Source organism: Exserohilum turcica (genome assembly GCF_000359705.1).
Source record: "Exserohilum turcica Et28A unplaced genomic scaffold SETTUscaffold_11, whole genome shotgun sequence".
Taxonomy (NCBI): Eukaryota; Fungi; Ascomycota; class Dothideomycetes; order Pleosporales; family Pleosporaceae; genus Exserohilum; species Exserohilum turcicum.
Window position 1 is genome coordinate 631,826 of NW_007359926.1, and position 27,409 is coordinate 659,234.

The window sequence follows — 27,409 nt, forward strand, 5'->3', positions numbered from 1 at the left end:
CTGGCACCTTAGACCCTGGCTCGGACATTTGAGACCACACAGACTGGTGAGACAGCTTTGACGGTATTACAAGGCGCCTCATCTCTCTCCATCTCACTTTCGCTCTCTAGTCTAATTCGCGCAAACAACTGTTTAGGTAGTACAGCATATGATGATGATGAAGAGACCAATATTCTTGGTCACGTTTGATTTGCATTACCCCAATGTTTCGGCCGCAGGCCCATTTTATTCTGAAAATAAGTGCTATCAACATAAGAGTTTTGTAGTATGTAAGTATGAATAAAAATCTTGTGTGTATAGTTGAGTCGTCGCGAAGAGCAGCGCCGCTACCCCTTTTTTTACGTTGCCAAATCGTTAATCCAGAGCGGCTTTCCCATTCCTTTCCCTCTCCTTCCTAAAAAAGGTCATAATCGTACAGTTCCCGAAATTTGTGTGTGTGGGGTGGCCGTGTTTATCAGCCGCTTCGCCGAACCCGTCAATTCCACCAATTGACTCCTGACGCCGTGATTTCCAGTTACGCCTACCCAGATCGTGCATGAAAAACTGCTCAACAAATTTATATCGCTAGACCATTTCCAAGACTTGTCCACCGGTATAGAGATAGAACCTCTCTTCGTTTGGCGGGCGTCATTTCCCTTGCGTGGCCGTGGCCTTTGATTTGCGCTAATGTCGAAATCATGACTTTGCGGAAGTTTCGCTGCAAACAGTTAGTGCCATGCACATAAACCGGCCATGAAACATTACATACCTGATATTCCGTGTTGAGAGTCACAACAGCAGCTTCGTGTGCGCGTACAATAGTCTCGCAGGCTCGGATTACGTTGTCGTTTGTTTCAGTCGATAGCTTGTCGGCCAAAAGTAATAGGATGAGGCTGCCTTGGAGCAGATACTGTGGCTTTGTTAGTCTATCTGCTCGGGGCTCCTTCAAGGGCCGGTTCTAGGGCCCTTCAGACCCGCAAACACAGAATCCACTTACCATGCCAAACAAGTAGGGCATAAAGGACAGGTCTGGGTCCACGTCCAGAATCACGTCGACTGCATGCGCGGCTGTGATGGCATTCGAAGTTGCTGCGAGGAACGACTGCGAGCATACCCACATGTTGTCGTCCTCCAGAAGCGCTACTGGGTCCCATTTGCCGTGGAGCAGGATGTGAAGGACATGCATGATGTGCGTGGCGTATGCGGCAACCTTCCTCGTTTGGTGAATCCACTCGCCTCGAACCGGGTCTGGTGTTGTGTTCGGCTGCGATTCCTCGTTTGGACCACAGCCGTATTGCGCCTTGAATTCCTCGATGCTGTACGCGTACCGCTCCAGTTGGCGCGTGATTTCCGCTTCGTGAAGTTCCCAAGAGGCCCGCTGGCCAAATCTGGGGTGGTTTTTCTGTGCGTTCAAATCTACAATATCGCCGAGAATTGTCATCAGAGGGAGGAAGAAGCCAAACACGTCATGCCTGCATTCTAGTTAGCATTTTCCGCCAGTCTTGCATGAGCCCGTGTACGTACGATGTGCACTGGAAGTTGAGTCCCCGTTTCCGCGGTCCTGGGTGTCCCGTGTAGAACTCGCCTTGCTGCCAAAGAGTGTCGGGAACCGGTTGAAGAAGGTCTTCGCACTCATTGTCGAGCATGGCCAGTGGGCGGTTGTAGCAGAGGCCAAGATGGCGATCCACCATGTACAGCAACCACCACAATCGGCGTCTCTCCTCCTTCATTTCTTCAATCATGGCTGCAGCTGGTGTACCCGCAGGCGGTTGAGCGCCGGAGCCATCAGACATGCCCACATCTACATCTCCGTCGGCTCCATTTGTGTCGTGCTCTTTGCTAGGTTTTGAATATAGCTCTCTACCGAGTTTGAGCTCCCTGGCCAGTGACCACGCCGCATTCCACCATCTTAAAGAAGCTGCTTTGTACTCGCTTGCTGAGGTGACCACTCCAAGGTTGATATATGTCGCAACATCGTCCAGCGTGCTGGTGGGAGCCATGGCGCCGTCTGGCCTTCCGTCATAGCGTCCTAGTGCCCGATCAACGCCAAAAGCGTCGTGAGCAGCAGAAGTGACTCCCGATCCAGGTGCGAAGCCGTGCGAAGACGGAGAGTGGACAAGGGGCTTCAATAGCTCCACAGTCAATTTCCAGAGCTTCTGGCAAATGATGGCTCTCGCCGAGGGCGAGGAGGTCAGGTAGCTCGCTTCGCTCGTTTGCGCAGCTACCCAAAGCATACTGGCCAGGAGGGCTGGGCTGCACCGCCTTGGGTTGTGTTGCCGCAAAAAGCTTCGTTTCCTGAAAACAGATCCGAGAATGTATGGCGAGACGGGCTCCATGAAAACGGACGAAGAGCTCTGGAAGTAGAATTCGAGAAGATCGCATGCGGTCGGAATGTTGATGATGCTACTAAGGTGCGGTATTAGAGGCTTCAGAACGGGGTATCTGCAAGCAATCATGGGGCCACTGTTTTGTGACGAGTTTACGCTGACTCCTGATTGCGGGGATCCAGTGTCGGCAGAGCCATAGCTGTGAGGAGAGGACTGCCTTCCAGCTTGCTGGTAGTGCATCTGGTAGGACATGTTGGCGTACTCGGAGGGGATCGATACAGGCGTGCCATTGGGACCGGGGATGATGTGCATGCCTGCTGCCTGTCAGCCAAACTTTCCAAACAAACACAAACACTCGCAGCACGCAGAAACAGCTGCGCATCATGGTGGCCATGTGCCGAGTGCTCGAGGCTGGTTGGTGCGACATACCATTCATTGCATACATGAGCTCTTCGCGGGGCATTTCTGCATGCATTGGCGGATAGGCAGCGCCCGATCCAAGCAGCAAGGGATCAATCATCATGTGGTTGACAGGCGGATCAAAAGTGGCGCTGGGGTTCAGTGCTTGCCAGTTAGCCGTGGGCAGGGTGTTCTTGCTGTCTGGGAAATGCTGGACCACGGGCGTGGCTTCTGACTGCGACCAGACATCCTCGTCCATTTCGTTCAAGACTGCGGGCCGCTCAAAGTAGTTGTTCATGCCATTGGGCGTCTGTGGGCTGCCGCCAGCAGCAGCTTCCTCTCTCTGCTTCTGGATGTGGCGCGGAACCTGCGAGTCGTCAGCTGCTGGGTGCACAGAGCAGCCTGTTGCTTGCTTGCTTGATTGACTGGTGGGCAAGAGGACTAGGAGCGGGCTGCACTTACTTTTCCGCGTCGTTTCTTTTCACGGTTGTACTGGCAGACATATTCGAGTTCTATGCAACGCGAGCACGGGGCCTGGCCATTACACCGTGTGCGCATGCGGTGGCAATGATCGCAGGCGCGGCTTACCCTGCGCTTGACGGGCGCCGAGCCTCGGCGCTCGACCTTGGGCGTCTCTGCCGCCGACGGTGCTGGTGGCGCGGGCGCCTGTGGTGGTGGTGGTGGTGCAGTTACTGTTGCGGTTGTTGTTGCCGACTCCATGGCTACGACGGTGCGTGCTGATGACGAAGTGGGCAATGGGAGAGAGACGCAGCGGGCGCCGTGGTTTCTACACGGCGAATCAAATCAGCATGGGGGCGAGGCGGCCACGGCAGGCAGGTGACGTACTGGAGAGGTCCACGGTGGCGACACAGGCACAGGTGGTGAAGGGCAGTGGGCAGGAAACAGGCAGCGGTTTGCACGGGCGGGTAATGGCGCAGGAGCAGCACAGTACTTGTGGGCGAAGGAAGCGGCAGCCGGGAATCTGGGGATGATGACCACGGGTCATGGGATACTTGGGGAGCATATGTGGACCTCCGACAATGCTCTGGGTGTCTAGGTGCCGAGGGCGCACACACACGCGCGCCGACACGACAAGGACCTAGGCTTTGGAGGCGATTTGCAGGGTCGGTGTCAGTGGGACGATCTGTGGCTTGACGATTCCATGCGTCGGCGCAGGCTTCGAGAAGCGAGATCAAGACGAGGGCAAGATCAGAGGACGGGAGTGTTTAATTCTGGCACACACCATGGCACGTCGCAGCGCATCGACCCATTGGCCACGGCAACCAGGCTCTGGGGCAGCGCGTGGCAAGGGTCAGGATCAAGCTGCCAGGGGACCGCTGTCCGCGCTGGAAACGACTCATTGGAGGGGGCCGTCGTGGGCGTCGTGGTGGTGGTGGTGGTGGTGGTTGGCCGTCGTGGGCGTCGTGGGCGTCGTGTGGGCGGAGAGCGGCTAAAGCCACATTAGCCGGTGGGAGAAGGCGCGCCCGGCCGCCCTTGCTGTATTCGTGAGCCCTCGCCAGCTGCCATGCCAGCACTGGCTGCGCCTGCCCTCGACGGCGAGAAGCGGGGCTGGCCTGCAGTTCGCGCCTAGCGCCTGCGCCCGCCCTGTCGCAGCCTGTGCGCGCCCGTCCTAGTCCTCTTGCTCGCACCCTACCTCTCACCGTACTGGCACCGCACTGCACCGCACCGCACCGCACTCAGTCAGTCACCCAGTCCGTCGCCCAGTCCGCCATCAATCCGCCAGTCACTCCATCTGCATCCGCCGCTCACGCAGTCCCGTCCATCCCTCGCCCACCCACCAATCGCCCATCCAGGCGGCTGCCAGGGCCCCGTCTCCACGCTGTGGCGGGCGCCGCCTGACCCCCCCCCTCACTCACTGGCCGTGCATGGCCAAAACGCTCCCGCGGCCCTCTTGCGCAACACGAGTCTCGGAGCCCACTGCGTGCACCCCCAGCGCAGGCGCTCTCGAGTCGACTGCTACTATTATAGCGCTTTCGGCCATTAACGCGCACGAGCAATGCCGTCATTTGCTGAAACGCAAACAGTGCCGTTTCATGGCTCTGCTCCTGCGCGCACGTCGGGCCACGGGCGCTGCATCCATCCATCCATCCATATACGTCAGGACGTCAAAATATGCACGCCCGCCGTGGCGCGTGAAACCCAGTGCCGACGGCAGCGAACGCTCCCTCTCGCGCCCACGCGCGGCCAAGGTGCTCCCGGGCAACGAGGGCCTCGGCCAGGCGGGCAGAGGGCAGATGCCTGTCCCCATGGCCTCCCTGTCCCTACGGCATAGTACACCCACTACCACTACCACACACCAATACGGTGCTGGTGCTCGCGTACCCACATGGCCCTCATTAGCCTGCGACGTGGACCTCATGGCACTGCTCCAGTCGGCCGCGCTGCGGGTCGTCGATGTCGACTAACACGACGCACTAAGCGTGTTGGGCGCCTGGCCAACTGCTGTCCGGTGCCAAAGCGGCTCCCGCCCTGCAGGAGGGCCGGCAATTTCTGGCTCTCTAAGCGAGCCCGCCATGCCTGCCCACCCGACTCCGACATGTGTCGCCCGCCCAACGTCACCGTTTCTCCTCCCCCAACAGACGCTCCTCCGCAGCCTGGCCGCACCCCCGAAGGCGTGGGAGCTCCAGCTGCTAGCCTATGTCGACTCCAGTCGCCATGTCGACGCCTGCGCCGAGAGCCAGAAACCCGCTATTCTCGTGCGCTGGCGCCAGGTACATATTGCATGGTACCTTGGCCTGCGAGCACAAAACAAAAAGCACGCCCGCCTCGCACTTGTCATTTCTCGACCCGGGTGCATCATAAAACTCTTCATACCTGCCGTTTCAGCCGCATGTTTAGCGCCCTCGATTTGAGCACGTCTCGCTCTGCCTGGGATGAGACCGCCCGCCCAAGCAGAGGGCATGCCCTTCTCTCGACGTGGCTCCGTGCTGGGATCGCCGTAATTTCTGTCTAATCTCGCCGTCACACGCAACCAGTCTCGTGCATGGAGAGGAGGGTGCCAGTCGCCCGGCCCATTAAACTAGCTCGTGCTCTGCTGTGCTGGCTGGCTGGCGGGCTGGCGGGCTGGCTGTCTGCCTGCTACAACCAAAGCGACAGGAATGCCCGACCGGAACTGGTTTGGCCGATAGACGTTGAAATTGCTGTTTTTTGCAAAAGGCGCCGGAGTGCGGGCATGTCATGACAGAGTGCACACAGCGTGTCGGCCAGCCGCCCTCGCACGCCGCCATGCACCGTGAGTATGCACAACGGCGCGGCCTCCACACTTGGGTTGCAACAGTGTGACCCAGGTCAGCCTCCTGCATGTAAGCGATTCCTTCCTCCGCACATTAGACGTGGACTGCATTGTCCTTCACTCCACCGCCGCCGCCGTCGCCCGCCGCCGTCGCCCCATCTCTCTCTGATTGCAGTCGGGGCGACGCTGAATTCTCTGTCTAAAAAGAGGCCATGTGCCCTGGATAACTCCGCAATCATGGCATGGTGCTGCTGGAGCCTTCGCCACAAGCGCTGTGCCTTCTCCACACATGCCAATACTTGGCTTACAGCTTGCTAATCTCCACCTGCTGTATTCGTTGAAGGCGACGAGTGACATGCCCTACTCCCTGTAGATTGTCTGACCGCTCATCACCTAGACCCGCACACAAGCCGCTACACGTCAAGCTGGGCCGAAAATGGTGGGGAGAGGCTACATTTCACCGCGAAGCTGCTCGTGGCCTCTTCGAAATGGACAGACCCTGGGTTCACGCTACATGCACTAAACTGCTGTTATGTATATTAAGGGTCCAGCCCATTCATACGCCACTGGCCAAAGGGATTCGAGCTATCAAGCAGCCAAAACGGTCAGAATGCCATGAATCCACCGGCACACATGTGCGTACACACGACATGCCGCCTGTGCATATCCTGTCTTGCTTTTGGTCATGTACCCCGGATTCTCCCACCAGTAAAACCCGGGAACGCAGCCTGCACCGAGATCTGGGGAGGCGGGGGCCGCCAGTGCTGAGTGTGTGTCAGCTTCGGGTCAGTGGATGGCACCCGTGCTAAAGAACCATGATGGGATGCTCCTCATCCGCCCTGTCAACCATAGGATCGGCCTTGACTGGACTACCAATACAGTGCATGCCGTCGCTACTGGGGTATTAACCGTTGCCATCAAGGCTGATCAAGCTCGACCAACCACTGGTGGGGGCACCACGTACCGCAGCGGCTGTGCGATTGCAAAATAGCCGTAGTTCAACTGTTACGGCTCGACACCCTCACAGCTGGGAACCAAAGATCCCCCAGACCCGCCGCCGAGGATTAGACGGGAGCGCCTTCAGCGAATCCCAAATTGTTATTGCCGCCATTGCATGGGCAGTTCGCGATCATGCATCATCGACAATTAATGCGGGGAGAAGTATTGATCTGGGGTACGCCAGAAGGTGTGGGTGATTGCGACAGACGCAAGTTGACGCCAGCTTGACGAGCGACAAGTCGTTTGATTCATCCATGGGCGAAGGAGTCACCTATTTGTGGCTCGATACTGGCTGCCCTCCTGACGAGGTGCATAGCCCCCCCCCCTCAATATGGATGATACTGCAGGTGCTTAGAGCGTTGTCTCTGGGTTGGGGTGGTGGGGAGAAGAAAAAAGAGCCCACCGTCATTCTCGTCTGTTGTCGACCCGGATGCCCACTGGCTACGACGCGGCACTTTACATCCATCCACTTGCGCAATGCAAGCTACCTTGGGGCGGGGTTTCCCATACATGGAGTATTACCGTCTTCTCCGGACTTCGGCTTCAGGCAGTCGCACGGCTGCCCACGTGGACGACGCGGGCGCTTGGCGATCCTGTTGCTTTAAGTCGAGTAAAACACTTGCCGCTGCCTTGAATCGTTCAAATGAAGCGTGACAAGTGTGGTAATCGGCGCGTCTGCGGTGGCACAAGGCAGCGTTCACGGCCTTACATGGCCGCAGCAGACACCACCTGGAAGCTAGCATCGTGCCGACATAGCGTGATATCTTTGGCTGGCAACCCTTGCACTTACCGAATGAACTGGCAGCCCAGGCCATGCAGCAAGGGTGGAAGTGTCTTCAGTTGCCCCTGACAGGCAATGAATTACGCAACGCTATGGTAGCATACCGAGCTTCCATGCAGTGTCGAGTTGTCTTCCATTCGCACAGCATTGCTCACCCCTGGAAATCACGCACCTCATGTCCAGCTAGTCTCAGACCGGTCCACTTTTCTCGTCCCGCTCAGCCCTTTTGGCGTTGCGACAAGTTGAAACATGGTCTGTCAAGCTCGGCCGCCCTCGCCCGCCAGATTAAGTACAGAGCATTTGTTCGCTCGAGGTTTCATGATCATCACACAGACAGGATCGGATCGCCCTTCCTGTTCAGAGTACCCTTGCTTTCCAGTCGATCAGAGAGCGGTGTACCTGAGTGCATGTGTCTGTTTCTATGAGTGTGAGCACGTTTGCGGCGACCCCCCCCCCAGTTTTTGGACGGACCGAGAAAGTCCCTAGATTCTGGAACATGGTTCGCACTGGCTATTGTCCGTCAGAGGGACGCGACACAACGCCTGATATTTTTTTTCCTGTCTCCAGATTTGGCATGTCGGTCGATTTTACGAAAAAGGGAAACTCGCCAGGATCGCAATTTTGCACATGTGAGAGGGAGAGAGAGAGTATATGTGTGTGCGCATTATCAGCACACACAGACACATGTTATGATTCAGAGGCTACTAGGAACAGGAAGTTTTGTGTAACAGACCTTGCCGGAAACACACATCCGAAACACCTTTTTTTTCAGCTAGCAACCAAATTTCAAAAGTACAACACTAGAATGTTCGCCGTTTGCACCAAGCCAATGTCGGAAAGTCCTTGGAACGAAGATCCCGTGTGTACATGAGCGCGTATCTACTGTCTATTTCTGCTTCTCGGCATCATCCTTCATGCCGGCCTGCACCCACTCCCGACTTTGGGCAGCCTTCTCCTCCAACTTGGCCTTGTTCTTGAGCGTTTCCTTGATGGTGTGAGGGTCAGGCACGTGACGGCCTTTCTCTACACCAGGCCTTGACGTCATGCGCTCTTCCCAGGCCTTGAGTGCTGGGAAGCGGTCAATATCGATACCGGCCCATCCGGCTGCGGCAACCCAACCGTAGTGGGCAATATCTCAGGGTTTGTTAGTCAACGGGACCTTTTCTCTGGAACGACATGGCTGAGGAAACTTTGTGGCTGGGTCAAGGCGAAGGGGACAGGGGACCGGGGTGAGTGACAAGGGGATAAAGTGCAGTAATATGTAAAAAGGGGAACTATGGCATTTGCAGACTCGAATGCCTTTTCAGCACCACAGACGGGCGACGCTCTCGCCAGAGGTTTCGCACTGCTGCTGGCAAGTTTTGGTCGAGCGAGTGAACGGATCAACGAACGAATGTCGGGCTGGGATGGGCATGGATGAGAGGGGCAAGTTGTGTGTTGAGACAACACAGGGAAACTCCATGTTCGTGATGGAGGGTGCGTGGCAAAAACAAGGCCAGTCATGTATGGACGGTGGGTAGTGGTGGTGGCAGCGATGAAGATGGTGGCGTGCTTTTTTAACTCACCGGCAATGGTGCACTTGGTTCCGCACAGGTAGGGCCTGTTGTCGGAAGCAAGATGCTTGTCCAGCACAGAGTAGAGACGGCGCGTCTCAGTCTGGTACCTGTTTACACCGTACTGCAAAGCGTGTCAGTTTGTAGGATGTCGTTCAGACAACCAGCCAAAACGAAGCCTGGGCTTGCCAAGCAAAGGCTTCTTTCTGGTCATCATTTGTCTCGGACGCCTGCCTGCTTACCTCGATATGCTCCGGAGCGTATCGCGTGAAATGATCTGTTTTCAACCTGGTTAGCAAGGGTCCTGTCTCTCGCTTTCTCTTTTGCTCTCAATCTAGATTCCCCCTCCGTTCCATCCGTCCGGCCGCCCGCCAGCCGGCCACCATGCCTGTCCGTTCTGTCGCAGAAGCCTGGTTCTGGAAAAAACGACGACCACCAAACAAATGCTAGTAGCAACAAATTACCCCGTCCCCTCGCCGTGTCCGTCCCTGATCTCTCGACTTTTTTTTTGAAATCATTTCAACCCCCGGTGCGCGATCTCTGGCGCTGAAGTAGGGCGATTAGTCTTGTCTCGTCATGGAAGTTCCCCCGCAGCCAGCTCGCCATACAGACACGCCACTGCCATCGTCTGACGCCGCGCCCGCGTTCACGGCCCTCCTCCCCACATACCGAGCCAGGTGTGACTGTGTTGCCCTTTTTCCTCAGCAACCCCTCATCCCCCCCTCCTCCGGCGTAACCCAAGGCTGAGCTAAATCTACCTTGCAGCCTACTCCAACAACCAGTCGCCCCGTGAAGGCTGCATGATTGTTTTTGTTTTTTTGTCTTCCATATGACCAATATTTTCCATGATCCTGATGCTCCAGAAGACTCATAGACTCATAGACTAACGGAAGGCAGTCCTCCTGTCCCAAAAAGAAGAAGAGGAAAAAAAACAATAGAGACAGACAAAGCCAAAAGCCAAACCAATCATGTGAGCAAACGCGAAATATTGAGATGAAAAAAAAGGAAAAAGTCACTTGTTCACGTACTGGCTTGCCCTTGCATGGGGCCGACGCCGGCGTTTTGGAAAAACAGCCAGTTGTTCATTTCGTACCATTCGCGGGTACCCTTAGCAAAGCTGATTTTGTAATCCGTGTCGTAGCGCTCGACCAGGTACTGCATTATGCTGCCTGATTCGAAGAGGTGGATCGGCTGCCCGTCGGTGAAGGTGTCGGTCAAGGCGGGGATGCGGCCGTTGGGGTTGATGGCGAGGAACTGTTTTTTGGAGTGCGGGGTGTTAGATGGAGATGTTGTCTGACGAGAGAGGGAGGGGCAGGGGGGGGGGGAATGAGCGGGGTTGCATTGTGTTGGGTTGCATTGGGTCGGATTAGATTTACCCAGTCTTCTTTTTGTGTGTTTTTGGATATCTCGATTTTTTCGACTTTGTAGGGGATGCTGGTGGGGTTAGTGAGGTGAGCTGGTATCTTGGGATTTGTTGTGCTTGATGATGGTAGAATGGAAGAACGAATAAAGGCAGGTAAGAAGAGAGGAGGATTCCAGCTGGGCTCATCCCCATCTCTTGAGTAAATTGATGCCAATGAAGCATCTGTACAGTGATGGCATGATACACATCTGACATTTGGTTGTGTAAATGCAAAAGCGAGAGCTTGAAATGGAGTGGGAATTGAATAGTGTTTGGAAGGAAAAGTTCGACGCTCGGTGATGAACAGTGTGACGAATGAAGGGCTTTTTCAAAGTCCAAAGAGTAAGGAGATGAATGCTTCAAGTTCTTCATCATACATCCACTGCCCTCTTACTTCTTGATCAAGTAAAAGAATACATGACACGTGAAATAGAGCTGGTGGGGTTGATGAAGCGAACGTGATTGAAGTACATGGTCGTACCGGGAGACCTCGAAAAAGGCGCATAAACAAACAAACAATGCATACTGTAAGAAAATGTAGACTTGAAATGAAATGGCAACAAGACGAGAATTGTACATACCCTATCTCCTCCAAGGTAATGGAGATCTTGATGCCATTAGGCGTCTGAGTCGTGTAAAGCGTGATGCCGGATTCCTGAGACATGGTGGCAGTAGCAGTAAAGTATACTCGAATACAAGCAAGTATGAGCCTCTGAGAAGTGTTATTTGCTGGCTGTAAAGTACAAAAGGCGTAGCTAATGTAATGAAAGGTTTATTCTCGAGCTCTTCGTGATGCTGGAAGTGGGGCTCAGTGAGGGGCAATTATGACGAGCTTTGCTATTTGCTTAGAAATAGCGTACTAAAGACACTAACAAGATGTGTTCCGAGGTACGTACTAGAGCTAGAAACTAATGGAACAGGGAAAACCGTGTGGATTTTGCACGAGTACGAGTATGTTTGCATGTCAGTGTTGCGGTACTGTGCGATCTGCTGTCAGACTGGATAATGTGAGAATATATCAATGGCTTCATGTGCTTCCCATGCGCCCATGCTCATGGATACGTATGAATTTTAGAAGTTTCTGATCGTAATGCGTATGGCTAAGTTCTAACTGACTATATTTTCTCGTACCGTCGGACAATGCCTCATAAAAATAGAAAATGGTACCTCCATGTACAGTTCCCTGCATGTCTGGTCTGTGGAAAACCTCTAATGCGGTATCATCCCGTAGTTGCCCCTGAGATGATTGAAAAAGCAAAAATACTCGGGCCAATCGACTACAATCTACCCGCATTAGGTGCAAGATTGCCCAAAGCGGCAATGCCCTGACAGTACGAAGTGTGGCTCCAAGTCGGTTGGTGACCAGAACACATGCACACCGTCATTAGGCGGTGAGCTATTGATCACAAGATTTCCGAGTACTGGTAACAATAAAACGCGTCGATATTGTCTTACTATCCTAGGCACAATACTCGGTAGGCATCCACGGTACGTGATCTGAAAGGCGCAACCCAAAGCGGTCTAGTGCGATCTCTGTTAGCCTAAAGCTCTGTCGCGAGCCTTGTTAACTTTCTCAACCCGCCTCAAACCTCTTTCCGTTACCTTTCACCAGACCGCCTCGCCACCGCAACCATGTCGTGGCGCAACCAGGGCATTACTGGATCTAACAATATCCCTCTAGGAACTCGTCGGCGCTTCGGCGGCGGCGATGATGACGCTGGATACAATCCCTCAGCACCCGCTGAGGGTTTATCTGAGCTGAAGCGCGGTCGCAGCCCAGAGCGCGGTACGTTGAGTTTTGCACACCCTACGACGCCTGCTAATTCTTTGGTCGCAGCTGCTGATGCTCCGCGACAGCGGAAGAAGCGCAACCGATGGGGCGACGCGAGCGAGAACAAGGCTGCTGGCTTGATGGGCTTGCCCACTGCCATCTACTCTGCCATGACTACGGAGCAGCTTGACGCGTATACTCTGCACCTGCGCATTGAGGAAATTACCCAGAAGCTGAAGATCAACGACGTTGTTCCAGCCGATGGTGACAGGTATGTGTCCTCTGCCTGGTGCATGCGCCTCACGGCTAACACGGATAGGTCTCCTTCACCTCCGCCGCAGTACGATAACTTTGGTCGCCGTGTCAACACTCGCGAGTTCCGCTACCGCAAGCGCCTCGAAGACGAACGCCACAAGCTTGTTGAGAAGGCGATGAAAACACTTCCTAACTATCACCCACCTGCCGATTACAGGCGCCCTACTAAGACACAGGAGAAGGTCTACGTTCCGGTCAATGATTACCCGGAGATTAACTTCAGTACGGAACTAACCCCTCTAACCCCCCCTCCCCCGTTCTGTTTCACCCCAGCCTTTGTCTTGACCAGCCTGCTCAGACTGCTGGATGTTCATTCGCATCTAGTGGCACCTGCAGTACAGCTATGTCACTAACCCTAACCCTTTTGCTCATACATTAATATTTTTGATCATAGACTAACCGCAGCTTTTTGCACTAACAGTTGGTCTGCTTATTGGCCCCCGTGGAAACACACTCAAGAAGATGGAGACAGAATCTCAGGCAAAGATTGCGATCCGTGGCAAGGGTTCCGTGAAGGAGGGTAAAGGACGCTCTGACGCAGCCCATACCAGCAACCAGGAGGAAGACTTGCATTGCTTGATCATGGCCGACACCGAGGAGAAGGTCAACAAGGCCAAGAAGCTGATCCACAATGTCATTGAGACGGTGAGTTGTTCCCAAACTATCATGTCAAGTAATACTAATAATAACTTTAGGCTGCATCCATCCCCGAAGGTCAGAACGAACTCAAGCGCAACCAGCTCCGAGAGCTCGCCGCCCTCAACGGTACCCTTCGCGACGACGAGAACCAAGCCTGTCAGAACTGTGGAGAGATTGGTCATCGCAAGTACGATTGCCCGCAGAAGCAGAACTTCACGGCCAGCATCATCTGTCGCGTCTGTGGCCAAGCTGGTCACATGGCTCGCGACTGTCCCGAACGCAAGGTCGGCCAGCCCTGGCGCAACGACAACCGATTCGGCGACCGCGGTCAGCAAGGGCGCATCGGCGGTGCCCCCGAGAACGAGCTCGATGCTTTCATGGCCGAAATGGGTGGCGCTGGCGGTCAGTCTCGTGGTGCGATCGAATACAACGGCAATGGTGGCGGTGCTGGCGACAGCTATGGAGGAGAGCGTCCTCTCAAGCCTTGGGAGCGTGGTCCCTCGGGCGGTGCTGCACCCTGGGCGCGTAACGACGACGACCGTGGCCGCGGCGACAATCATTCTTCTGCTCCGCCGCCCTGGGCTAGTGGAGGCGGTCGTGGCGGCCAGTCGTACGACCAAGGCTACGGCGCAGGAAGCGGCGCAGCTCCTTGGGCCGCTGGTGCCCCTGCCGGTCCTGCCGGTGCTGGCTATGGATATGGCGGCTACGGCTATGACCAGAGTGCTGCCATGGGTGCTCCTGGCGCTTACGGTGGTGCTCCCGGCTACGGTGCTCCTCCACCTCCCTCTGGGCCCCCACCTGGTCTTGGCCCTCTCTTCCAGAGCTATGGCTCTGCCGGAAGCCCTCCGCCACCGCCACCGCCGTCTGGCTCTGCGCCTCCACCGCCTCCTCCGGGTGATGTGCCGCCTCCTCCTCCACCGAGCGATGTCCCGCCTCCACCGCCGCCCCCGGCCTAAGCTCCTCAGGGTAGCAGTAGCAGCAACAGTCGTAGTGTAGATCTGGATCGACATGTAGTCGGCTTTTGTGTTTAAACTCACAGGCTCTAGGGTTCTTGATGTGGTTACACGGATTTCGCTGCGTACAAAACAGTATATGCGGTCTGTTGGGTTTTCTATACATGTAATACAACCAGTGGCTAACATCTGTCCTTTTCCGGTGAAATAGGTAAGGTGATTGGCGAAGCCGAGCAGATATGGCGGGTCCTTCCGAGGTTGACCACCGCCGTTTCTGGTCTGCTCCATGCTTTCAGGAAACGAATCTGGGCCTATTCTTTACCAGTAAAATGTATCTTACGTGTAATACCCAAGTCTATGAATGCAATGTTGTTGGTTAGTCTCGATCAATTCGAGCGTATTGGATGGAAAGCGCCCTAGCATTTCCCCCCAGATGACCAGGTGCGAGAACCTCACGTGCGTGACAGAAGATTGCAAGCGCGAGACGAGTGTTGTTGTGAGCACCTGCGCGCTGCTCAACCACGGCCCGAGAAGCAACACGGGCACGGGTGCGGTAGTCTGATGACGTTGAAGGCCAAGATGATACTAGCACACGCGGCGGGACGAGGCATGAGCATGAGCATGACATGACGGGGCGGGCACATGCCGGCACGCTCGTGTCTACCATGCAAACACATCACTACCCTATCGCGGTAGGCTTCACTGCTTGACGCTCTCGTTTGCGCGTGCGTTTCCTTTTCGATGTCTGTGTTATACAGCCCCTCACTTTGGTAGCAACCGACACCCCCGCCCGCCTCCAGGTTGCCTGCAACTCACCTCACCACCCACACCATCGTGAACCAGCACCCGAGTCACGTCCACCGACGACCACGCGCCCAAGACTGTGGCCATGGAGCGGATACGCGTCAGCAAGGTATGCGTCTCCGCATGCCCAGACTGCGCAACCTGACTGTGTCTGCAGGTAGAAAATGTATACCTTCTCCGCAGAGGTACGCGGTTCGATGGCACGCTGCACCTCATGCCGCATCACCTCGTCTTCAGCTATCTTCCCAGCCTTCCCGCAGACGCCCCGCCAGACGCGAAGCCGCCGCGGCTAAAAGAAGTCTGGATCACGTACCCCATGATAAATTACTGCTCTCTCAGACCGTGCCCCCCCGTCCTTCGCCAGGAACCCTCGATCCGAATCCGATGCCGAGACTTCACCTTTTTCGCCTTCTTCTTTCCCGACGAGAAGAAGGCACGTGACGTGTACGAGAGCATCCGAGCCTTGTCTTGTAAGATTGGGAGACTGGACAAGCTCCTGGCTTTCAGCTACCAGCCAAAGCCTCCAGAGGACAAGCAAGACGGCTGGAGCATTTACGATGCGCGCCGCGAGTGGAAGCGCTTGGGAATCAGCCCCAAGGATACAGAAAAGGGTTGGCGCATATCCGAGGTCAACAAGGAATACAAGGTACATGGCATGCGACACCTACCGCTGGGAGATTTCTTGACGAGTGGCACAGTATTCTGCAACGTATCCCGCTCTGCTCGTCGTACCTACCAATGTCTCTGACAGCGTTCTCCGATACGCGGGCGAATACCGCTCCCGACAGCGCATACCCGCCCTCGTCTATCGTCACCCCATCAACAACTGTTCTATAACGCGAAGTTCACAGCCAACGCCTGGGCTCCGCGGAAACCGGAATCCCCAGGACGAGCGACTCGTTGCGGCTATCTGGGCAACTAATCGTGGGTGGAAGCCTACAACCACCCCTTCAGGCTCTGTCGAGTTTACTCCAGACTCGAGCGTTGTGAACCTTAATGAATCCAGTGCTAACAGTTCTTTTGTCGGTGCAGAAGGGGCAGCGAATAGCGCGAGAACGACCGTGGATGACCTGACGGCATCCTCGGAGTCTGATGCCGATCTACCCAAAGTGTACGGGGCTCAACAGCGAAACCTGATCGTTGACGCCAGGCCGACAGTGAATGCGTATGCGATGCAGGCTGTCGGGCTTGGCTCAGAAAAGATGGACTACTATCCTGGTGCGGAGAAGGCCTACCTCGGAATCGACAATATCCATGTCATGCGCAAATCATTGGACACGGTGATAGAGGCTTTGAAAGAGTCGGATTTAGTGTCTTTCCCCCCAAACAGGCAGTTGCTGGCCAAGAGCAACTGGATCAAGCATATAGCCAATATTCTGGATGGTACTGCATTGATCGCTCGTACTGTCGGAATCATGCATTCACACGTCCTGATTCACTGCTCCGATGGGTGGGACCGTACAAGCCAGCTGAGTGCGCTCAGTCAGATACTACTGGATCCATACTACAGGACAATGGAAGGTTTTATGGTTCTCGTAGAGAAGGACTGGCTATCTTTCGGGCACATGTTTCGACACCGATCAGGATTCTTGAGTCACGAGAAGTGGTTCACCATTGAAAACGAAAAGATTGAACGAAAGTACGACGGTCAGGGTGGTGGCAATGCTTTTGAGAATGCCATTCGGGGTGCGCGAGGTCTCTTCAATCGTCACAACGAGTCCAACGAATCCCTCAACCAGCTTCCAGAGACCAATATTCCAGAGAACGTCACTGATATCGTCGATGCTGGTACATCGAAGCCGGTGCAGCCCGGCGCGGCAGAAGAGCACCGGGTTACCAAGGTCAACGAGCTATCGCCTGTCTTCCACCAATTCCTTGACTGTGTTTACCAGCTACATTATCAGCACCCGACCCGATTCGAGTTCAATGAACGCTTCCTGAGACGTTTACTGTACCATCTGTACTCCTGCCAATACGGTACATTCCTTTTCGATAATGAGAAAGAACGCGTCGAGACGAGGGCCAAGGAGCGAACAAGAAGCGTTTGGGACTATTTCTTGTGTCGGAAACAGGAGTTTATGAACCCCAAGTACGATCCGGAAGTGGATGATGCTGTTCGCGGCAAAGAGCGGATGATATTTCCTCGAAAAGGAGAGGCAAGGTGGTGGGCTGAGTGCTTTGGTCGCACTGACGAAGAGATGAACGTTTTTGGACCCCAGGCACCTCTTAACCTAACTCCTCAAACAAGCAGTGCGGGTAACGGAAAGAGCGGCTATAACACACCAATTGTCCATGAACCTGTTGTCACGGGTGTCGAGACCGCAGAAGGAGCGTTAGGCGCTGGCACGACGGTTCATCCTCCACCTACGCACGCTGTCGGTGATCGCTCTCCCAGAGCCTCTAGCCCGGCCAAACCACTTGATTCTGCAGCTTCGTTTGGGCAGGACCTGAAACAAGGCATGATGGCGAGCTTTGAGAGACTGGGCATCACTGGAAACGCAAGCACGAGTAAAGGAACAAGTCCAACTGGAGGTAGCAACAGACCAAGCGAGGACATTGCACGAGAAGCAGTCAAACCAAGCTCAGACTTGAATGCAGATCTGAGGGCTGGAGAGAAGATTGATGAAACTACGGAAGAGGCCAACGTCGTACCTGCTGAGCAGTCGGAGGACAAGAGCGCAACCACTGATGCAGAAAAGATTGCGGAGCCGACTGTAGAACAAGATCCAACCCCAGATCCCAGTCTTGGCCTTGGAGCAAATATTGTCGAGAAGCAAGCCGAGAACCGGAGCCGGAGCCGTAAACCCAGTCATAATCCCGGGGCCAAAGAGGAGGTGAAGATTGAGATGCAATGAAGAGTATGAAGATTGGCTTTTTGATGAACGGAATTATTATGATGAATGCATTAGATGATACCCCACGGGTTCATGGTTAGGAATAAGTAAAGGAATGTACCATTGATATGCCTATGCTGTTTGTGTTTCAGTGTTACGGTTCTGGCAGTTGGCTGTTATGTGCTGAGACTGAGTAATGGAACCCACACAATGTGCAGTGGTGGAGACTTTGCTCATGGTTTAGTGTCTGACTGGCATAAAGAGACAGTGGTAGTGTGGATGAGGGTAGATAATGTCGGCGTGTAAATATCTTATTCCCATGGGGAGACTACGATTGCAGTTCGCACGCCAGATTTTACATTTTCGTCTTTGTTTTTTGGACTTGACAAGTTGATGTTGAAGCTTCAGTCAAGGTCTTACAAAACGTCTACTTTTGCCCTCTGCATCTGAATTGGGAGAACATGATAATTATTCAGTGTCCGATACTAGGACCCCAATGACAAGTGCTGTTAGCAAGACGCTATGCCGAAGTCTACGTCCGAAAAACTCGAGATGCGATTGGACGATACATAAGGGTATTAGACTCTGCGAACCGATCAGCAGGGTTGATTTTCGCGTTAGTAATACGAGCTTGGACCCGGTGACGTTCTCCATTATTCTCGCCGCGGCAACCCACCTTTCACCTCTCCAAAGTGCAATTGACGCCTCAAGGTACTCTTTTGACACAATTCGCAATGGCATCTTCAAGGCTTGTCGCCCGCTCGTCGCGAGCTTTGGTTTCGCTCCAGCGCACTCAATGCCGCACTTTCACCATCTCTTCGCTCCGCAATGGCGAGTTCGATGCGCTCAACAAGCGCACAAATGACACCTCGGAAACCTACCGCCAATACCAGATTGAGAAGCCTCTGAACCCTCATTTGCCCAACACGACTTCGACTATTACCAACAAGATGCCGTCGGCGGGGGAAGCCGCCGCCCCACCAGAGTTGATGACCAACAGCGAACTGGGCGTTGGCGAGATGGAGGGCGCCAAGTTTAAGGTCGAGCCGCTCAAGCGGACGGGCGAGGACGCCAATACGATGCGCGCGAGGTTATTATGTCCGTTCATACAATCCCCCGTCTCATGCTTCACATGGCTATGATCATCATGTTGATTGCGTCGTCTTGGACAAGAGGCAAGTTGGCTGACAGTAAGCAGATCAGAGTCGGAAGAGGGGAACCCTAGAAAGTGATCTCCTGCTGAGCACCTTCGCCGACGCCCACCTCGCCACCATGTCGCCTTCCCTAATGCAGCAATATGATTCTTTCCTCGATGAAAACGACTGGGACATTTACTACTGGGCAACACAAGAACCCACGCCTACATCACACGAAACAGCCGAGGGCAGTGGCTCCACCTTGTCCACGCCTAATGTACAGGGCAAGGATGCGACGGCGCAGACGAAGTTGCCAGAAAAGGATGAGCGCAAGAGAGACCCTGGAGAGGGCGAATGGGCGCAAACAGTGGGCACTTTCAAGCCTGCGTACAGGCCTGTTCCCAACAGGTGGAAGGGCAGCGAGATTCTTAGCCTGCTCAGAAAACACGTCAACGAGAGGAAGGCAGGCGGTGTCATCGAGGGTCACGGCCAAAAGCAGCAGGAAGGCAAGGGTCTGGGCATGATGCCTGAAGTCAAGAATTTCGATCAGTAAAGAGCCGAGACCCTCTGGCTGCTGGCGGTATGTACGTCGACTGTAGTAAAATATGTACACAGAATGTTTCCTCTCTGCTGTTTCATCGCTTTCGTCATGCTCGTACTTGCTAGATCGATGCAAACACAGGCAGACTGCTCATGGCCTTGCCGTCATCACCAAACATGACATTCCAGCCACAGCTGCTGCCGAGCGACGCATTATCAATCCACGCAGGCTCCCAGTAGAAGAGACCAGTACCCTTTCCGCCAGGCACTGCAGCGACCCTCTTGGCCACCTCCTTCATCCACGTCACCTGTCCATCAACGGAAATGGGAATCGACTTTGTGTCTGCCGGGAAGGGGTACTTTGGATTGGGGCACCAACTCGGCCAATTCGTCTCGACAACCATGACCTCCTTGCCGTACTTGGACGCCATGGCATTAATCGACGACTGCAGCGCCGCCAGCGTGGCGCTCGCAGAGTAAAACGGGTAGTACGACACGCCCTGGACATCAAAGTCGGCGAGCGACAAGCCGCCGCCAGAACCAAGCACGAGATCGTACCACCACTGCTGGCGAGACCCATCCCAGCCGTTATCCAGATGAATCATGATTTTCGGCTTGGGACTCATACTCGACTCTTTGATGGCTTTGCTCGCGGATTTCAGCAGCGCCGCCACGTTGGCCGCCGCCGCCTGGCTGTTACCGGAGAGCTGGCCGACGGGGAATAGCAGGCCCGGCGTGATTTCATTGCCAATCGACACGATACTCAGCGGCACGCCGTTGCTCTGGAACGTGTTGATGACGTTCTTGGTGTAGTCGTACACTTTAGCTACCAGCGCATCTTTGCTCAGACTGCGCCACGCCGCAGGCGTAACCTGTTTGCCTGGATCGGCCCAGCTGTCGCTGTAATGCAGCGTCAATGCCACCACGAGGCCTGCGGCTTTGGCGCGCCGCCCCAGCTTGATGTTGTAGTCGAGATTGTAATTGCCGTCGGAGGGATTGACCCACACGCGCTGGCGCACCGTGTTGACGCCCGAGGCTTTCAGAATGCTTTCTAGCGGCTGCACGCTGCCAGCGCTGTTCTTGTACTGCTTTCCGGCTGCTTCTTCGACCAGCACAGAGGACCAGTCGGCGCCTTTGTAGGGCAGTGCGCCGAGCACAACGCTGCTGGCGCTGCCCCCAATTCGAGCAAGGATTGGGTTTCGGTATATTGCGGGTGGGCTTCTGGTGGGGAAAAAAGAGAGAGAGAGACAGAGGCATGTACATGGACATGGGTCGGGGGGGGGTGGGTGGAAGTGGAGATGGGGGAGATGGGGAGGGGTGATGGAGTAAAGCTAATCTATATATATACAACGAGTATTTAAAAGGCATGTACACATGTCCCTCTGGGATAAGATTTTTTTCTCTCTTTCTCTCTGTTAGTTTTTTTGATTCTGGATTTCCTGGTAATTGTGGGAAAGAAAAAGAAAAGATTGGGTTTATTGTTATCCTACCCATTTGCCTTTAGCTGTGTTTTGCTCTACTTACTCCCCGTTGTCGCACGCCCCCCCCCCACACGCCCGCCTAGACGATGCGTCTCGCGCACCTCGTTGCCTCGACGCTGCTGAGAAAGGGAAAAAGCACGGGAGAGAAGGGGGGATTGCCCGTTTCTGCCAACTTCCCCCCCCCCTGTCAGTCAAGTCAAGTCAAGTCATCTAGAGTGTCCACGCACGCCCGGCCGCCACCGCAGTCGTCCCAAAGTTTGGGGTTAAGCCGAAACCCTAAAGAGGAAATGCATAAATAGCACTGGTTTTTTTTGTTTGTTTTTCTTCCTCCAATCAGCCAGCCAGCCAGCCAGCAGGGGGTGCCGTGTCCGCGTGCTCCGCTTTTTTTATATACAAGGGCACATGCTTCTTTTTTTGTTTGTTTCAAAACAGATGAAAAGGCGCCAAGCGCATGACCAGAAACATGGGGCCTAGCCGTTGGAAGAGGGGGGAGGGGGGGAGCGGAAATGTGAACAAAAGCCATCTAGCTTCCAGTTCAAACAGGGTGCGGGCTCATGTCCCGATGAGGTAACGTAAGAGGTGCACCGAGTCGATATGCGAAACATGACTAAGACATGAACTTGTGCACAAGGGACATGTCAAAGTCGAGATACATCAAGCAAAAGAAGACAAGACGAGCGAGCTACGATGAAGAACATTTTTCCGGTGGTCAAAGCCATCTTTGATGTTTGGGTGGTTTGATTGAGTACATAGCAGTGAAGCAGTAGAGACTCCGTGTTTCCCCCCCTCTCAAAAGAAGCCCAGTCCGTTTCGAATGTGCAAAGGAAGTTGTGTCAGGGTTCGTAATGGCATCATACCCTTTCGCTAAATGCCTTTTTCGTAACCTCATTGCGCCCGCAACCAATCATCAACCTACTGCTCCCCAGAGTAACCCTCACCAGCTGGCTGAGCCTCGGCCTCGCCTTGCTCCGCCTGCCTGGCCTGCTCTGCAGCCTGCTGGGCGGCAATGGCCTTGGCGCCGTAGTCTTGCGACATGGGCTGGACAACGGGCTGCTCCTCCTTGGGCTCGATGATGGTGACGGAGTCGGGAAGAGACTTGGATGGGCCGGCCTTGCCCTCGGGGTCGGAGCCGCGCATGATCTTGACCTTGATGCCGAGCACACCCTGGCGGAGCAGAACGTGGCGGGTAGCGTGGTCGATGAAGTCCTTAGCGGGCTGACCAGAGTGGATCATGAAACCGTCCTACGCTTGTCAATATGCCAATCTCAAAACGACAAGGGCGGGCATGCATACAGTGAACTTCATGCTCTTGGCACGGGCGGCCCTGAGCTTTCCGGAGACAACGACCTCGCAACCCTTGGCACCAGACTCCATGATGAACCTCAGGACACCGTAGCAAGCCCTTCGGACGGCCAAACCATTGAGAAGCTTGTATCGGAGGGACTCGCACTGGGCGACGGCAGAGAGACCACGGTTCTGGACCTTGGCGGCGTAGAGGGAGACGGAGTTCTCGGGGAACTTGAAGCGCTTCTGGATGAGCGAGGTGAGCTCACGGATGCGGCGACCCTGCTCTCCAAGAACCTCTTGGGTGTGTGTGGCGCGGATGATGATGTCGGTGACGGTGGGAGTGACGCGGACCTCGACGCCGGAGTAGCCCTCCTCAGCCAGCTCGCGCTGGAAGAACTCGTTCAGCTCGGCGTAGAAGACACCGTCTGTGGATGGGTGTGTTAGCGACCATTTTTTTGTGCGCAGTATTCAACCCTCTCGCAGTTTGATATGCCGCCATCATGGCAGCGCCCGTATGAAGCAGCTGCCCCGGGCGCTTGCAGATCCTCGCTCCTCCGTCTTCTACCTCTGGAAAGGGTGTATCGTACCAGCAACGAACTTTCTCCTCTTGGAGCTACCATGTCGTCAGTATTCGTTCGCAATTGCGCGCCTGGCTGCTGCGGTGGCGGGCGGATAGACTCACATTGCGGTTTGAGTGGTGGCCATTTTGTCGAACTGTGGATGGGCGTAACTGAACTCCGGGCGTGGGTGTTCAGAAAAGTCGAGCCGTTGTTATCGAAGTTGTGATGCCTCGTAGGAACCGCAATTCGATGTCGCTTAGCGAGTGCGCGCTAAAGCTCGGACCACCCGCCTCTCATCATCGGCCACTGATAAGATAGCAGCCTGCCACACGAGGAAGAGGAGGTAAATTGGTTGCACCAGTGTGATTGGCTGAATAAGCTATGATTCGAGTTGATATTGAAACCAGATACAGTCTAGATATGCTGAAATGCACCCTAAAACGCCATCCATCCTCCAAGTTGCGTAAATACAAAGTGCCGTTGCCCCTCCGTTTTCCCACGGCTCACCTACATGTGCTCAATCGGCTCCTCAGGCAGCAGCGGCTCGGGCTTGCGCTCGACGCACGCCTTTAGCGGCGGGCGGACCAAGTCGTTAAACAAAAAGGTGCCGTACACGAGCAGAGCGAAACCTGCAACCTGCAGCCACTTGAATGACTCCCAGCCAAGGCCTAGCGACACGATCCAGATGAAGAGCGTGCGGCAGGTGTCAATCGTCGAGCGCGAAGTAGCGGAGACGGTGCGGGTAACAGAGAGACCGAAGAAGTTGAAGCCACTGCACAGCGTTAGTAAATGTGTTACCGGGTCGATCAGAATACATACCCAATGCTGATCATGATCAACAACGAGGAGAAGGCAATGGCACGGTTGTGGAACATCTGGTAGAAACCCTCCCTCGCGTTGAAGTATCCGGTGCCGATGGAAAGGTGCAGGATGACCATGCCAATCATTGTGACGAGGAATCCAAAGGTACCTTCCCAGCCAACAACCTTGATCGGCTCCATGGCGTACTTCTCCATGATCCTCTCCTCAAGCACAAACTGCGTGGCAGTGAAGATCTGCGCGCCAGCAATAAGCAGCACACCAATAACCGTCATGAGAGCTTGCGAAGCAGCGGCTTTGACCTCGTCTGATCCTACGGCAGAACCGTCGTCGGACGGATGACCAGGCTCCTTGGCCAGGGCGCCAGCGAGTCCAACGATTGCGACACCTGTGACCACAACGAAGAGCGAGAACCACTTGTACAGTCCGAGATGACGCTTGAGGAACCACACGCTGAAGAGTCCAACAAAAAGCACAAGCGCGCCTCGAGTCATCTGGTAGATACTGGCTACAACGAACAACAATCCAACATTCATGAGCGTTGTTCCGGCAATGTCGGCGCATGCTGGAAGCGCCAGCAACAGTATACTCCTTCCTTCGAGCGGAATTCTACCCTCGTCGTCTGGGTGCGCGGGCCTCAGCGGGTTCGCAACAGGCGCCGTCTCAGATTCCTCTGAAGCTGGGGTGGCTGCGCCGTCACCGTTGGGGATAGGTTCGTAGCCAGCCTTGGCCGTCGCGTATCGTTGGTAGAGGTTGAACGCGCCGATGACGAGCCAGCAGCCCATTTCTCCAATGAACATCTGTAGTGTCTGGAGGACGGGCTGTTCGAAGCGTTCTTGGTGCTTCGGGGGAGCGTCACAGTTCTTGACGCATTGCATGTCCTGGTGGTAGGCGTCAGCATCCAGCTCATTGACTCACATACGAAGGGATGACTTACTTGATACTTGGTCAACAGCGTGTTGCACACGCCCGTCAACAGCATCATCGCCACCAGAAACGGCACCGTTGCCTTGACCGCCATGATGAAGACGGGGAGAGCTCCTGGAGCTTGTGTACGTGTGCTTGGTGGATGCTTATCCGATGCAACGTACTCGGGCGTTGCTCACAAAGAATGCAGAGCGCTATGCGCAGAAGTGATGGAGATGAATGAGGGAGGAGGAGGTAGAGATGGCCTCGGCGACACCAAGGTGCTAGGCGGCTTTAAGCTCCAAGCTTCGACCCGTGATGGTTTGGATCCGCAAGTGAGGCGCGTGAGGGTGCGCGACGAATGATGTAGGAGCCGCACACGCCTCCGGCGATAAGAGATGGCGCTAGCCCTTCTCCGCCGTCTGGAGTCGGGATCATCCCTAGCACGAGCGCGTCTTGCAGCTGCAGGCTTGCTGTAGTCATATGTGGTTTGCTGTGTTGCTGTGGTTAGCATACATATCACACAGGTCAAGCATGCCGACCGTTCTGCGCTTCTCGCCATGTGCCTGCTGATCCGGGGGGGAGGCAGACGCGGAAATGCGCTAGCCTCCGCACTTGTCTCGTGCTTGTTCGGGGGGATGGGGACGCGTGATCACATCAGGCACGCTACCTTGTTAATAACATTTCCTCTTTTCGGCGCCAGTCCACAAGGCACACATTTCTTTTGAGTATATAATTAAATCGAAGTTGCTTTTGGCGCAAGCAGGTCCATCTCGAATTTCGAGCTGAACCCTTCTGCAATTTTTCATTACAAATCCCCAATACCACGCACATCTTACAAAAACCACCTGAACTCGGGGTTTTTAGGGCCATCTCTCAACTTCTCAGTCGACACGTCTTTCGCCGTCAGGTTCACGCCCTGCTTTGCGTTTCTCCTCTTGTTGTCAATCACCATGTAGCATCCCAGCAGTGCCGCACACAAGGCGCCCGTTGCCCCAAACGCCGCCGTCGTAGCCAGCGCTGGAATGTACCCGGGCGCGTCTTGTGGCCTGAAGATGTTCGAACTAACCACTCCCATCAAGTTTGCCAGCGGTACACCAACAGAGGTGAGCGTCACGCGTCGGTTCTCGTCTGCGACGTTGTTGTTGTACCATGTGGAGAGCAGGACCGAGGGTGCAGATGTTCCCCATGTCATCATGAAGCAGGCAAAGTATGCAACGTGAATGGAGTGCTTCACGTCAATCGTGGCGTAGATGATAAACCCGATGAATGTCAGGAGGAAGCCGAGGGCGATAAATGGGAAACGAAGACGTGTGTGGTCGGAGGCAAAGGCGAGGATGAGGAGAACACATGCGCCCACAATGTTTGGTGCGACAGTGTAAAGGTTCGTCTTGATTTTGTTGTAACCAAGTCTGCCGACAATTTGGGGCAAGAAGAGCGACACCGATTGCAGCGGTACACCGAGGCAAATTTCGATGGCGAGAAACCCATAAGTCGATGGCTCTTTGAAGATGAGAAGCGCGTCTTTCAAGTTGAATTTTTGCCCGACGACGGATGAGGAGTCAATCTGAATACGCGTGTATGCGAGCTCTTTCTCGGCCTCATTGAGAAACGAGGCCTCGTAGGCGTTCTTCGGGAGATACCAGTAGGTGAAGAATGAACAGCAGACGGTGAGTGCTCCCTCGATGATAAAGAGATATCGCCACGAGTCTAGTGTTGACTTGATCTGAAACACACCGAATGCGAGGAGGCCAGAAAAGGCGTTGGCAATGTTGGACGCAGCGTAGAAGATGGCAAGTCGTCGTGCAAGCTCACCGCGGCGGTAAAAGGTAGTGAGATAGTAAATGACGAGGGGGAAGAATGCACTCTCCGACATTCCTGTAGCTAGTTAGTCCTTACTATTCATATACAGAACCAGACCCAGATACCTACCCAAGAACCATCTCAGCGCCATCATTCCACTCCAATTGTGCACGCTAGCAGCAAGTAGCGTCGCACTGCCAAAACAAAACATCATGATCGGCAAGACACGATGCGGTCCGAATTTCTTTCCGAGCATACCAACCGGCGGTGCAAAGAGGACATAAGGCACATAGAAGATACTCAGCATGATGTTGTACTGGTTCCCTTTGAAGTGCAAGTCCTTGTCCATGCCGTCCGTCTTTGCATTACCTAAATGCCAGTAGATTAGTCCACGCCCAATTGCTCAAGGGAGCGTCGCTGTAGCAGATATCCATACCAAGATTCCCCTTATCAAGTGCATTGAAAAGGTACATCAAAGACAAAACGGGTAATATGCGCAAGTCGAATTTCAACGTCAAGGCTCTTTCGTGCTCGTACGTGGGAAGGTGTTGTGTGGTGCCTTGGACCGGAACAGGGGCATTGGCATTTTTGGACGACGACAGCGAAGTCGTGACATGGAGGTCATCTTTGGCGAGCTCGGGGTCCTTGTTACTCGCCATGTTGACGGGTGGACGGGGGCGCAATGCGTTGCAAGAGGCGTGCGGTGCCGATTAAACTTCGAGACTGGGGGGGCGGCAGTAAAGCGCTCCTTCGAAGGAATGGTGGTGAGAGCAGGGAAGGGAGAGGAACGCGACGGCTGCAACCACAAAGCACTGCGACGTGAAAGCTTTTTGTACGGCCAGCCGTTGCTATCAATCGTCAAGGCCGC

The 27,409-nt window shown here is 54.7% G+C and overlaps 9 protein-coding genes across 9 annotated transcripts; 4 read left to right on the plus strand and 5 right to left on the minus strand.

Annotated features, from left to right (window-relative positions):
- Nucleotides 1-307: 307 nt before the first annotated feature.
- Nucleotides 308-3,474, minus strand: SETTUDRAFT_145735 (uncharacterized protein). The gene is made up of 6 exons (XM_008023869.1): nucleotides 3,168-3,474; nucleotides 2,736-3,072; nucleotides 1,504-2,623; nucleotides 977-1,451; nucleotides 749-889; nucleotides 308-697 (listed from the first exon to the last, which is right to left on the minus strand). The coding sequence occupies exons 1-6, from the start codon at nucleotides 3,423-3,425 to the stop codon at nucleotides 557-559; spliced, it is 2,472 nt and encodes an 823-aa protein (XP_008022060.1). The 5' UTR covers nucleotides 3,426-3,474; the 3' UTR covers nucleotides 308-556.
- Nucleotides 3,475-4,759: 1,285 nt separating this feature from the next.
- SETTUDRAFT_36806 (uncharacterized protein) lies at nucleotides 4,760-5,131 on the plus strand (the record flags this gene model as incomplete). The annotated part of the gene is made up of 1 exon (XM_008023689.1): nucleotides 4,760-5,131. One exon carries the CDS (start codon nucleotides 4,760-4,762, stop codon nucleotides 5,129-5,131), a length of 372 nt encoding a protein of 123 aa, XP_008021880.1.
- A 319-nt stretch (nucleotides 5,132-5,450) lies between these two features.
- SETTUDRAFT_167103 (uncharacterized protein) lies at nucleotides 5,451-5,920 on the plus strand. Its single transcript, XM_008023870.1, has one exon. The coding sequence runs from the start codon at nucleotides 5,710-5,712 to the stop codon at nucleotides 5,905-5,907; it is 198 nt and encodes a 65-aa protein (XP_008022061.1). The 5' UTR covers nucleotides 5,451-5,709; the 3' UTR covers nucleotides 5,908-5,920.
- Nucleotides 5,921-8,455: 2,535 nt separating this feature from the next.
- Nucleotides 8,456-11,357, minus strand: SETTUDRAFT_45434 (uncharacterized protein; the record flags this gene model as incomplete). The annotated part of the gene is made up of 6 exons (XM_008023732.1): nucleotides 8,456-8,872; nucleotides 9,304-9,415; nucleotides 9,534-9,568; nucleotides 10,320-10,545; nucleotides 10,668-10,725; nucleotides 11,275-11,357. The coding sequence occupies 6 exons, from the start codon at nucleotides 11,355-11,357 to the stop codon at nucleotides 8,625-8,627; spliced, it is 762 nt and encodes a 253-aa protein (XP_008021923.1). The 3' UTR covers nucleotides 8,456-8,624.
- Nucleotides 11,358-15,260: 3,903 nt separating this feature from the next.
- Nucleotides 15,261-18,311, plus strand: SETTUDRAFT_145745 (uncharacterized protein; the record flags this gene model as incomplete). Its single annotated transcript, XM_008023871.1, has 3 exons — nucleotides 15,261-15,284; nucleotides 15,333-15,821; nucleotides 15,874-18,311. The coding sequence occupies 3 exons, from the start codon at nucleotides 15,261-15,263 to the stop codon at nucleotides 18,028-18,030; spliced, it is 2,670 nt and encodes an 889-aa protein (XP_008022062.1). The 3' UTR covers nucleotides 18,031-18,311.
- Nucleotides 18,312-18,743: 432 nt separating this feature from the next.
- On the plus strand, nucleotides 18,744-19,698 carry SETTUDRAFT_158780 (uncharacterized protein; the record flags this gene model as incomplete). Its single annotated transcript, XM_008023872.1, has 2 exons — nucleotides 18,744-19,107; nucleotides 19,208-19,698. The coding sequence occupies 2 exons, from the start codon at nucleotides 18,744-18,746 to the stop codon at nucleotides 19,696-19,698; spliced, it is 855 nt and encodes a 284-aa protein (XP_008022063.1).
- A 109-nt stretch (nucleotides 19,699-19,807) lies between these two features.
- Nucleotides 19,808-20,954, minus strand: SETTUDRAFT_36811 (glycoside hydrolase family 53 protein; the record flags this gene model as incomplete). Its single annotated transcript, XM_008023690.1, has 2 exons — nucleotides 19,808-20,906; nucleotides 20,947-20,954. The coding sequence occupies 2 exons, from the start codon at nucleotides 20,952-20,954 to the stop codon at nucleotides 19,808-19,810; spliced, it is 1,107 nt and encodes a 368-aa protein (XP_008021881.1).
- A 910-nt stretch (nucleotides 20,955-21,864) lies between these two features.
- On the minus strand, nucleotides 21,865-23,213 carry SETTUDRAFT_167108 (uncharacterized protein). Its single transcript, XM_008023873.1, has 4 exons — nucleotides 23,136-23,213; nucleotides 23,041-23,066; nucleotides 22,460-22,878; nucleotides 21,865-22,408 (listed from the first exon to the last, which is right to left on the minus strand). The coding sequence occupies exons 1-4, from the start codon at nucleotides 23,156-23,158 to the stop codon at nucleotides 22,079-22,081; spliced, it is 798 nt and encodes a 265-aa protein (XP_008022064.1). The 5' UTR covers nucleotides 23,159-23,213; the 3' UTR covers nucleotides 21,865-22,078.
- A 175-nt stretch (nucleotides 23,214-23,388) lies between these two features.
- On the minus strand, nucleotides 23,389-27,200 carry SETTUDRAFT_145752 (uncharacterized protein; the record flags this gene model as incomplete). Its single annotated transcript, XM_008023874.1, is given in 7 exon segments — nucleotides 23,389-23,785; nucleotides 23,833-24,713; nucleotides 24,770-24,933; nucleotides 25,454-25,572; nucleotides 25,587-26,616; nucleotides 26,671-26,910; nucleotides 26,978-27,200. 7 exon segments carry the CDS (start codon nucleotides 27,198-27,200, stop codon nucleotides 23,521-23,523), a joined length of 2,922 nt encoding a protein of 973 aa, XP_008022065.1. The 3' UTR covers nucleotides 23,389-23,520.
- Between the last annotated feature and the right edge of the window lie 209 nt (nucleotides 27,201-27,409).